This window comes from Camelus ferus, chromosome X (assembly GCF_009834535.1).
Source record: "Camelus ferus isolate YT-003-E chromosome X, BCGSAC_Cfer_1.0, whole genome shotgun sequence".
NCBI classification, from domain to species: Eukaryota; Metazoa; Chordata; class Mammalia; order Artiodactyla; family Camelidae; genus Camelus; species Camelus ferus.
In genome coordinates this window covers 30,072,891-30,084,872 of record NC_045732.1, presented here as the reverse complement: position 1 = coordinate 30,084,872, position 11,982 = coordinate 30,072,891, and the positions used below count along the sequence as shown (strand labels likewise).

Sequence of the window (11,982 nt, the reverse complement as noted above, 5' to 3'; positions counted from 1 at the left end):
AATATTAACAAAAAAGTAGGGAAAAACTTTACAATTATCACTTTTAATTGTTTAACTGCTAAGGTGAGAATTCATCTTAAAAAAAGAAAATTCCAGCAAAGAGAATGTAAGGCAGTAAAAGGCACCATTGAAACCAGACAGATCTGGGTTAGAATCCCCTCTCTGCTAATTAACATCTATTTATCTTTTGGTAACTTATACATCATCTCATGTTTCTCTAGTGGAAAATGGGAATAATAATTGTTATGTTGCTGGGGATGTTGTAGGAGTCAATGAAATGGAATGTATAAAAGCATATAGCCCAGTGCCTGGTTCATAGGAAATGTTTAATAAATGTGAATTCCATTTCTTTCCCAGTAAAACAGTAGGGATTTGTGGCATTATTTGGGTTGTAAAAGTATTTGAAGTTCCTAAATGGAGGTAGAGATCTGAGAAGATGTCAAGATATTCAAAACTGTAATCCATTGCATCTTAAGAGTAGAATGCAGAGAACTTTGACAGACTTATTTGTTGCCTCCATACCTTTGAGGCAGTCCCACAGCCAGGAATCTTCAAGATGGCTTTTATTTTAGTGCTGGCAAATACCTGTTTGGAGAGGCCCTGGGAGACCCAGTAGATCATGAGCCCCATAAGATTTTAAAACTTACCTTACGTAGTATTTTTCACCTTGACTGTACACTAGAACCACCTGGGTGCTTTTAAAAATACCAGTGTCAGGATCTCACCTCCAAAGATACTAATTTAATTGGTCTAGAGTATGGCCTGAAATCAGTGTTTTATTGCTGTTTTTTTAAATGCCCCAGGTGATTATTATGTGCAGCTGCCTTAGGGTAAACATTAAACCTTTACTCATAATTTCTGCCTCAGTCTCTTCTGTCACCAGAATATGACCACCTGCCTCCTTCTTAATACTCTTTTCATATGAGATGTTAACACATTACCTTGCACTAAATTCCTTCAGCATTCCAATTTAAAGTATTAGGGAATACAAGGAGACGTGAAGGGTAAGGTAAGACAACACGCATCATCTGTTTTAGACTAGCCTATCTGTTAGTTGGCAGATTGCTTACATCTGAGCCTATGTGTGAGTTACATCTGTCATCCTGGATGCTTGAGAATCTCAAGGAATACATTCCTTCAGGTCAAGAGCAATACTGAAATTGATAGACTTTATGAAATCGTTTAATGTTGATCCATAACATATTTTAAAATTGAGTATCTTGCTTCAAAATAATTTATTAGATGTTAATATATTTTTAAATTCCAGAATTAAAAAAAATTAAATGTGCTCATAGGGAAGAAAATATTAATACTCCATAATAGCTGTCTCTATTTTTGTTTCAATTATGAAATATATTCAATTTTAGAGGGAAAATTACAATCTTTTATTTTTATTTGTTCTTTCTAGTCAATATTAATTACTTCTGTTAAATGAAATTGAAATATACAAATGAGAAATATCAAAATAACATTCTTGTCAATACAATAAAAATTTATGCTATGTTGCTGTTACTTGTTTTATACACTCATATTTTTCTTGATCCATATTTTTTACTTCTAGGCAATTTGACAGATCTGTTGAAAAATGGCGACGATTTCATTATGATATGAAGATTTTTAATCAATGGCTAACAGAAGCTGAACAGTTTTTCAAAAAGACACAAATTCCTGAGAATTGGGAACATGCCAAATACAAATGGTATCTTAAGGTAAGTTTTTGAGTTTACATCTTTCAAACTGTCTATCTTCACCACAACATCACGACTGCTTAACTTCTTTAAGTTTAGGTTGTGAAGGAAAATGGAAATGTATAATTCCTGACTTTTGTTGTCATCACTGCACGTATCTTGATGATCATTTGGGAAGACTATGCAATGGACATTTTGTGTCAGAATGAGAGTTAGTCTGGTTTTATCTGATGAACTGCAAAGCATAATTGAATCTTTGATACAAGGAAGTATCTTTACAGCAGGGTGTCCTGTGGCTTTGGGGCAGTGTGTGTCTTTACCTTATGTTGGATCCTGTCTAGGAGGAGAACGTGTGTTATACTTAGCAATAATGTAGTTGCTAGAAATATCCATCATAAAATTACAGTTCTGTTTCCCTAAAGACAATGTGTGGTGATGTAGCAATATTTCTATATATTCTATTGACAGAATGCCTTCTGAGATAGTCCAGAGGCCAAAACAATGCAGAGTTAATTAGCAGTACTTATCGACTGTTTTATGTTTTTTGTTAATGGAAATGCAACATATGGATTATTACCAGTGTATAGTTTAATTCCAACTTGCTGTGTCTTTTGAGTATGCAGGTCAAGATAAATTTGATTGTGGAGGTTATAACTTAGATTACAAAATATATGGCTTAGATATAAGAAATACTATGTTTATTGCATCATCTTAAGTATTTTTGTGACTTTTTTTAGCTCAGATTTTTCAGGTAGCAATTTTCAGTCAAGTAGATTTGAATTGTGGCCCGATTTTAGTGCCAGAAAACACTGATTTGGTTAGATGAAAGCACAGAAAAAGGCAGTTTATTAAATAGTTAGACATTTCAAAGTGCTGGATTCATAAAAGCGATATCCTATTCAACTTTACAATTCTTCATTCTCAAACATTACTTGCATAGCAGGTATGCATTTTTGATATTAAGAATGTAAGCATTTAAACACCTATGTGTGTATAATCTGTGTAAACATAGAAAATGAATAATGTAAAAATCTTGTCTAATTATGTGTCTATCAATCAAAATTCTATACATGTCAGCATTGGCATTGCAGATGGAGGAAATTCATGGATTTCCAATCTGCCATCCTACAGAAAATACATTTTGTAATAGCACTAAAGTGAATTTTGAGCTAATGAAGCATCCCTAGGTCTCTGACTTAAAGGCAGAAATATAAGAAATATAAAGTATTCTTGGGGAGGTGTATAAACCTCTTGCCATTTTCAAAGATATCTGATGCAAGGTAGTTATATATTTTTAATCTGTTTTTATTTTTATAATAATATATACTCATCATGAAAAGTAAAGCAATGTAGAAGTATATATATATTTCAGGTGTGCATCTCACTCAGCAATGGATACAGAAGGTTTATTAAGGAGTGCTTTTGGGAATTGAGCAATTAGTTTATGATGTTCCTTGGTATAGTTTTGTTCATGTTTCTTGTTCTTGAGTTCTGTTAAGTTTCTTGGTTGGATCTGTGTGTTCATCAAATTTAAAAAATTTTGAGGCATTATTTAAAAAAAATTGTCCCCTCCCCCTTTCAGGGACTCTGATAGCATATATGATTAGGTTGTTCACTGATATTCTGTTCTTTTTGTTTTCAGTCTTTTTTTCTCTGTAATTTTTTAACAGTTTCTTTTGTCAGCATCTTTTTCAATATCTTATCTATAGTTAATCCCATGTAGCATATATTTTTAACATGGACATTATTGTTTTGTGTGATTCAACACATTGTTGAAGTGTAATTTGGGTAATTTTACATCTTCCATATCTCTGCTCAACATGCCAGTCTTTGCTCTACCTTCTTGAAAATATGGAATGCAGTTATAACTTATAATGCTCTTTTCTACTAATTCTGTCATCTGTGTTTATTTTGGGTAAGTTTCAGGGTTTTTTTTTTTTGCCTCATTATGGGTGTTATTTTCCTATTTCTTTGAATGGCTGGTAATTTTTGACTGGATGCTAGATGTGAATTTTAACTTGTTGGGTGCTTCATATCTTTGTGCAGATAAGTACTATTGACCTTTGTGCTATAAGACTGTTAATTTACTTGGAAACAATTTGATCTTTTTAGTGTCTTTCTTTTACACTTTGTGAGTTTTGAGCAGGACAACTGAAGTCTAGAGCCAATTTGTCCAACTGCTGAAGCAAAACCCTTCTGAGTACTTTCTCTGATGCTCTGTGAATGATGTTTTCCAGTGTGGCTGGCACTATTCCCAACTATATGTGAGCTCTGGTGGTTGTTCCCTTTAATCCTTTTGTGTAGTTCTTTCCCTAGACATGGGTAGTTTCTTCTCATTTAGGAGCTGATTGGGACTCAGATGATGACTGGAAGGGAGCTCTCTGTAGGTCTCCAATGTCCACTCTCTGTATCTCTCCTCTCTGGTACTCTGCCCCATGACTCTAGCCATCTTGACCTCCTCAGAGTCCCAACTCCATTTCGTCAACTCAAGGAGACCTCCTGGCTTTGTGAGAGTGCCTTCATCCTTTGTCATAGCCTGGAACTCTCTCTAGACAGTAAGCTAGGGCAATTGTAGGGCTCACCTCATTTGTTTCTAATTTCTCAGAGATCACTGTCTTTCGTTGCCTGAATGTCCAATGTCTTCAAATCATTGTTTCATATAGTTTGTTCATTTTTAACAGTTTTTAGCCAAAAAGTTAAATCTGATCCCTGTTGCTCCAATTTGGCCAGAAGCGGAGATCCAAAACAAATGCTTTTATGTCGTTTGATCTTTTGGTATGTGTTTACTTACATACAATTCTAAAACTATACAATAATTTTAATTGCCTTGAGAATGTCAGAGGTCTCCACTTCTTGACTGTGGGGTTTAGTTAAAATTTTGAACATTTTATCGCAACTTTTTCCCCTTAATTGTAGAATTTCTTTAAAAAGATTATTTCATTTAGTCTATTTTTAACTCAATGTATACATAAAATAAGAAAAGGAATTCTGAATGTCAGGAAAATTTTTTCTAGCTAAGTAACTGTGAATTATATTACTAATCTTCTAAGGAGTTAAGATATTTGATTAGAAAGGTCCAGAATCATGCACATACACATTTGCGTGCATTCATGGACACACAGGCACAAAAGACACCTGGGATTGTCTTTTCATTCTCATGAGTCCCAGAAAAAGTGTTCAGAAAGACACTGTAAGGCACTTCCACTGATAAGACAAATAGAATCTGTGGTAATTTCAGCTATGTTGGTTATTATCATTGTTGATTAAGTAATAATGAGTAAGAGAAAGAGTTTATATTTTTGATGAGAAATTATTTTAGTTAACAGAATGTAGACAGATTTGTTACCCTGAACCAGTAATGGTTACTTTAAGAATATCAATCAGGCAGGCCATATACTAAACAGATATATACAGGGGTACACTGGAGTTTGAAGCCTCGTGTGTATAATTTTCAGCACAGATATAATATCTAGATATGAAATAAAATAATAGATAGGTACATGTTACAAGTTTGTCTCTATGTACTTCTGTCGAAGTTCATTTTATTTATCTTTTTAACTTAAAAAAAAAAGACAAATCAGTTTCCTATTGACACTTGGTGTTGTAATTAAAAATAAAGTGACCACCAATACCAGAAAGATCATTTGGTTCCATGTAACTCAACTATTTTTTTCTCCATCACAAGTGAATGATACAATTAAATATATGAATTAATATTTTTCAAGATATTCCAAAGAATATGCCATGCCATGCCACCATGGGGAACCTCTAAAAACATCACATTTTTTTACATGAGAAAATACCAAACATGTTACATGCCACTAAAAATTGGTTTGTTAATAAAATTTATTCAGTTATTTATGTATCTATTTAATAGTCAGTCAACAAGTAGTAATTGAGTGCACAAGCAAAATTTGATCACCCATAAAATAGTGCATGCCACATTAGTCTCTAGTCTCTAGGGGACGTTTAGAAAATTGGCTAAGAGGTTGGAAGCCAGATTCAGAAAGTATGGGCTCAAATCTCAGCTCCTGTAGTTCCTTTAATAGCTGCAGAATCTTGGGAAAGTGTCTTAAGTCTCTATGTTTCTGTTTTCTCTTTTCTTAAATAGTATTAAAAATGAAATGTGCATAAAGCACTTAGAAATGCATTTTCCGCAAAACAATTGCTCTTTAAATGTAAGATCTTATTATAGCTAATCATACTTCATAAGTGACTAACCTATATCTATGAGAACAAAAATGTATTTACTGATTTTCTGTGCCCAAACAGCTGAAATGCAGATTAAATAACCTGGCAATTTCAGTAAACCTCATTTTTATGACTTACACTATTTTTCGATGTATATAGTTCTTGGATTAGGAATTGAGGAAAATTCCAGTTTAGCCAAACAAATCTTCCTCAGAAAGCTGACACATCTGCTTACTTTTTAGAGCTAACAAGAATAAATGTTAATGGGAGGTTTCAGAGGAAAAACTGAGTACCATGAAGGGATGTTATGAAAATAATATTAACTCATATAAGTGACAGAGTGAATTGGTATGCCAACAAGAACATTGGCTGAAAACAGAAATGTAGAACTCATACCATGCCCTGACATTTAGCTCTACATGTTTTCTAGAGTAGAAAGAAATAAGTTTAAATCATGGGCTGTTATTTTAACAGAATTCAAAGTTCTTGAAGTTGATGGTAGAAATAATAAAAATCACTATTAGATCGCATGTTTAAAAGAGTATAATATTCTTGCTATTAATGGAAATGGAACCTGTTTATTTTATGGGATAAGGCTGTTTAGTGAAACATACTAAAAATTAACGGCGCTTTCTAAAGAACGTTGCCATGAGCAAGCATGAGACCTTGAAATCCTAAGAATTCCTTTTAAAATTAACCTAAGAAAGTAAACAGAAGTAGAATTATTTAGATGAAACTTTTTCGGCTTTAAATCAATGAGTGGCAAGCAAACATAGGGAGTGAAACCGCAATGTGTTAATGTGACATGAGTTAACTGCTGTTTTTAGGCAGTATATTACCTTCTTAATTAGTTTTCTGGTGTATCTTTCAATATTACTGTGTTTCACTCCTCCATAATATATATTATATGGTAGAAGTGCAGTGTATTTATATATATATATATAAAACTGTAAATAAATTCAATTAAAAGCTTTTTACTTTTAATGTAATGATACATTTTAATTCATTGTGACTTAAGTCAACTTGGATCAAGTATGTCATATTGCAATGTTCATGTAAACCATCAAATCTCAAAAAAACTGCTTAAATGCATGTTCTAGTTAAGAAAAATACACTTTTTCTTTTCTGAAATTGGAAATTTGCATGGAGAATGGAAAATTACATATAAACAGTAGAGTTGTAACTTGTGAACATTACTGTGATCTCTCAGGTGAGGAAATAAATCAGGGGGAAAAAAGGCACTGGTGTCTTGGAGTTTGAGGAGAGAAGGCAAGGAAGAGTCTTAGAGAGTCAAAGACAAGTTTAGCTGCTCTTCAGCTCTGCTATACCCTGGCTATTTGTGATGAAAGAAAATTCTAAAGCACTTTGCAAAGGACCCAGTTCTTACAGTTAAGGTTGAAAGAACACATTAGTGTTAGGTAACTCTTGCCCCAAAGTTTGAGACAAGTGAGTCCATAAAGGGTAACTTCCTCTTAGAGGAAACACCCAGAGTTTCTAATTCTTCTCACCCTGCTTTCTGAGCTTGCAGCCTAAAAAGCCCTCAAGTAGTGGGTGCCATCATTGAAAAACCATTGGTTTGCCCAGAAACAAAGAGTGCTGTATGGATGTATATATGTCCCTAACTCTTTCTGCTCTAGTGAGTTTTTCTGCTTTTATTTGAGTGTACATTAATACTTAATTAGTAATCTACTTCCCCAAAGGATTCTATAGGAGATAACTAACTTTGAATTAATATGGATTGAATCAAAGGCTATCTAGAAAAAAGGCATATGGTGTAAAAGACCAAATTGAATACAAGTATGTTTTCTGTATAGTCAGTTTTTACAGTGCTGATTCTACCAGCTGGCTGGTGAGTTTGACGGCTTCTTAATGACCACGCTGCTGGGATTCAAATGCTGATAGAAACTTTGACGGAAAAATCATCAGAATAAAAATTTCTGCCATCTGTTGCCCTTCATTGGGACCCCAATGTTAAGAATAATTCATACTATTGCTGGTCCTTTATATTTTCGCAGCAGTAAAACTATGTAAGATTTTGTTTGGTGATCACAAAACTACCCTGATTTCTGTAACTAGATGATGTACACTAACAAGGGAATCAGCATGAAAATTTACTGTGAAGAGAATTTGTCTCTAGTTACTCGCTTTAGTGTTGCAGTGATGTGCAAGTATGGGAGTACACCTTAAAGTAAGCTTTCCAATGTTACTAGCTGCTAGTGGCATGAGAATTTAGTCTCTTAAAACAGTTAAACAGTTGGGTATTTCCTTCTTATGTAAATATTGTTAGCCTTTTATCACTGCTTAGAAGTGCCTGTACAACTTCTTGGCTCCTGTGCATGTTTTCAGAAGTAGTAAATAACAGATTTAATGGGAATTCAGAGAGGGACTCTAAATTGGTACCCATCAAATGTGTCTTTCATAAAATAAATATATTAAAATATTCAGATAATTTAAATGACTTGTTCTTAAAGTTCTGTTGTCCAGCATAGTATGTCTAAGAAGATGACAGATTGGTATACATTATGGGAAAGAAGCAAGAACCAAAACTAGAACTTACTGTAATAGCCACAGCAGTAAAGAACTGCTTAAAATGCATGGAAAAACATATCATCCCTAAGGGATTCTTATTCTTAAAGTAAGAAATTATCAAGAGAGTAAGAATCTACCCAAAAAAAAAAAATGAAGCATGCTAATTTCAAATTCTAAATTAGAAAAAAAAAAAAAAAAGCCCTGCTCCCATCAACACGGAAGCAGTGTGAAGGAGAAATTATTTAATGAAAAATTGGATTAATGCTAATATAAGCAATTTTTATGAAGTATACTACTTTGCAAAGAGGATGTTCCAGCCACTGATCTCATTGCTGATTTTCTTGCATACTTTCTCAATATTCCTTCTAATGCTAGTTCCTACTACTTAACTTGCTTTTCTCTTTGCTAGAGGCTCTACCCTATTCCCAGTCTTTATCCCCTATGTCCTAATCACCTTCCTCTAAGGACTTTTATACACTTTTCTTTACTTACATATGTCTGTGTTCTGATGTTATCTTCTCAGATATGCCTTTTGTAATTTCTCGTATTTGAAAGAGATCATACACACATACATATATATACACATAGGCTTAATTTCTCTCTAAATTATCCTGCTTTACTTTCTTCATAACACTGTCATTAGCTGAAATTATAATATATATTTGCATGTTTATTATCTTTATTTCCTACTAGAATGTAAGTCTTGTAGGGACCTTGTCTTTCTTGGTCACCAATATATCTTCAGTACATAGAACAATCTCTTTGTACATAGCACATATAACACTCATTGTAATGAATAATTTGGTAAATGAAAGAATTATATTTTCATGCTATTATTTTCTTAGGCAAACTATCCCCAGACTTGTCCTTTCTCCCATTTTTATTCCATCTCATATTCATGAAATTCTTCCTTACATTGAGCTGCCCCCTCCTCTTTTTTGTAGAGTACTTGAAATTTTCCTATTTGCTTAGAGTTTAACAACATTATGGCTCCATTCTCTTACCCTCTAAGCATATCATAAATATCAAAACCCATTCAACAAGTATTTGTGTGAGCCTACTGTGTGCAAGACAGATTCTTTGCTTGCTACTAGGAATACAGACTTGACAAAATGCCCCCTTTCCCTTAATAAGCTCACAGGCTCATGTGTTCAGCATAGTAAGGCCAAGGTAGAAACACATGGCAATATGTAAATACTCCAGAAAGTCCTGGAACCAGCCTAGGGGAATGGGAGCTTTTTCTACAGCAGTTATCTGTGTCCTTTAGTCTTTCTTGACGCTCCACCATTATACCTCTGGGATTCCCAAACTCAATTGGGAGAACAAGACTTTGGGAAACAGGAAAAAGCAATGCTGTAAAAGGCAGCATAAGGAAAGAGCTAGTTGTGAACAAGTCATACCAAGAGAGTGAGAAAATGTTCTGACATGAGTTGTAAATTTTGAACGATGATAAAATTGACAAATTATAGTACGAGAGGCCTGTTCACAGATGAGTTGGTTCAGGATGAACTATTCATCAAGCTGAATAGCAAGTATCTAGTCATAAGAATAGTAAATCTTCCTACTATATACAAATTATAGGTACAAGCCAGAAACTGGGATTGTTTGCAAACATCATAGTTAACAAATTTTTAAATTCTTTCTCTTTTGTGAGGCTATAATTGAAGCTATTTTATTAGCAGTGAATTTATATTAAGGTCTTCTGATCAAAACCAACAAGGAACAAGGACATGGGTGACTGAAACATAGTTGGTGAGTCTGATATGAATGTATATCTATATGGTAGCATATTTCCCCCTTGAGGTTTTATTAGCTCGCTATTACTTTTTATTTGTCAATAGACAATTTTAGTTTATAAATTTACAGTACTGCAAATTTTAGTTCCCTCCTTGTCCTACACTTAGTCATTCATTTTACTTAACCAGACTCATTTTGAAGAATATTTCAAACTGAAGCTGAAACAGACTGATGTGCTACCATAGAATCTAGGACTCTGTGTGGAACATTGAGCTGGTTATTATTAGAATAGGTATCTCACCTATGACATCCCTTGGATGTCTGGCATCTAAAGGAATTTTGATATAATACCTAGTACATTAAATATTATTGATCCTATGAATATTAAATTCTTCAGAAGAGGAATCGTATGGGGCCAAATCCTGCCAGCCACCTGTTTTTGTAAATAAAGTTTTATTGGAGCTCAATCACAACTTATTTATTTACAAATTGCCTATGGCTACTATCTGGTGACAAAGGCTGTAATAAGTAGTTACCACAGAGACTGCCTGGCCTGCAAAGGCCAAAATATTAACTATGTAGCTCTTTGCAGAAAAAGTTTGCTACCTCCTGCTTTAGAAGATAGAATAATGAAAAGTTGCGATAAAAATGCAAGTATTCCTTCTTACTCTCTCTTTAAACATTCTTTGTTACTTGAGATAATGGAGAAATAGACTTCAGTCATGCTCATCAAACACCAAAAATCACGGTAACAAAAACGTAAATCAATATCGGCTTGTTATTTAAGTCAACATTCAACTTCATGCATTAAGAGAAGGGGTTTGATTAAAATTAAAAAAGAAACTTTAAAGTCACTTAAATACTGTGCAGTGGAAGTAGACATTTTTGAAGAGTGTATAGCAACTGCTCTCCCTACTTGATAGTACCCCCAGTTTCTCTTGGGTACCTGAGCAGCCTTCATGAGACAATCAATCAAGTATTCTATCCAAGAGGGTTACATCTCAGTGGTCCTAAGCATAGACCCTAAGCCTGGCTAATTATATTCTTTCTTGAGACTTTTCATCTTAAAGTAAGTGATAAGGTTGGAATTCATCCATTCTAATGAGAATGCTACCCTTGCTGTGGTGACCCTCTTAGGCCCTGCCTGTTCCAAACCTGATTCTTTTATTTACCCTTCCATCCTGTAAACCCCTCCATTCCCTTACCCTGAATTTCCTTATTGGCAGAGGCAGTTTTTGTTGCTTATAAATGAAGAACTCTAATGGAAACCTACTGTTATCAGAGAACCTCTTCTTTTAGCTGGGTTCCTTTTGTAAAGAAGTTTTCTTTCCTTGGAGAGCCTGCAAAACACAACCATTTGCATGTAATGAACAGTTTGCAATACTTTGAGATTGATGTGCAATTTCTATTTGACAGAGAGAAACAATTAGGATCAACCGTGGTCATACATTCCAGAACAGTGATGTTGTTTCCACACTTTAAGTGTTGTTGGATCATTGTATAGGATTCATAATTTTGTCCTGTTGTACCCACTTTTGCATTACCATTTAGTCTTAATTTAGTTTACACAATTAAAAGTTTTTAGGTAATTTGTTCTTATTGCTACTTACACATTAAAATGTCTACAGGCTGTGAAAATGAATACATTTAATGTTTCAGTATAGTTCTCCAAATCCTGGCATTACAATTAATAGTACAGGCTTATATTGTATCGTAAATCCTAGTTAGCATGGATTTATTTTGAAAATCCCATTTTACTGCTATTTTTAAATAATACATTTACAAACATTTTATCCTTGAATTTTTGTTTTTAAATAATACGGCTTTTGTATGTGCT

At 33.8% G+C, this 11,982-nt stretch overlaps 1 protein-coding gene across 2 annotated transcripts in view; it reads left to right on the top strand.

Moving 5' to 3' along the window:
* Nucleotides 1-11,982, top strand: part of LOC102523807 (dystrophin) — a 647,651-nt gene that overhangs the window by 265,959 nt on the left and 369,710 nt on the right. For both annotated transcript variants that reach the window (XM_032475797.1, XM_032475796.1), the window contains exon 31: nt 1,562-1,709. In XM_032475797.1, coding sequence (XP_032331688.1) covers nt 1,562-1,709 — 148 coding nt within the window. The remainder of the gene's footprint in view (nt 1-1,561; nt 1,710-11,982) is intronic.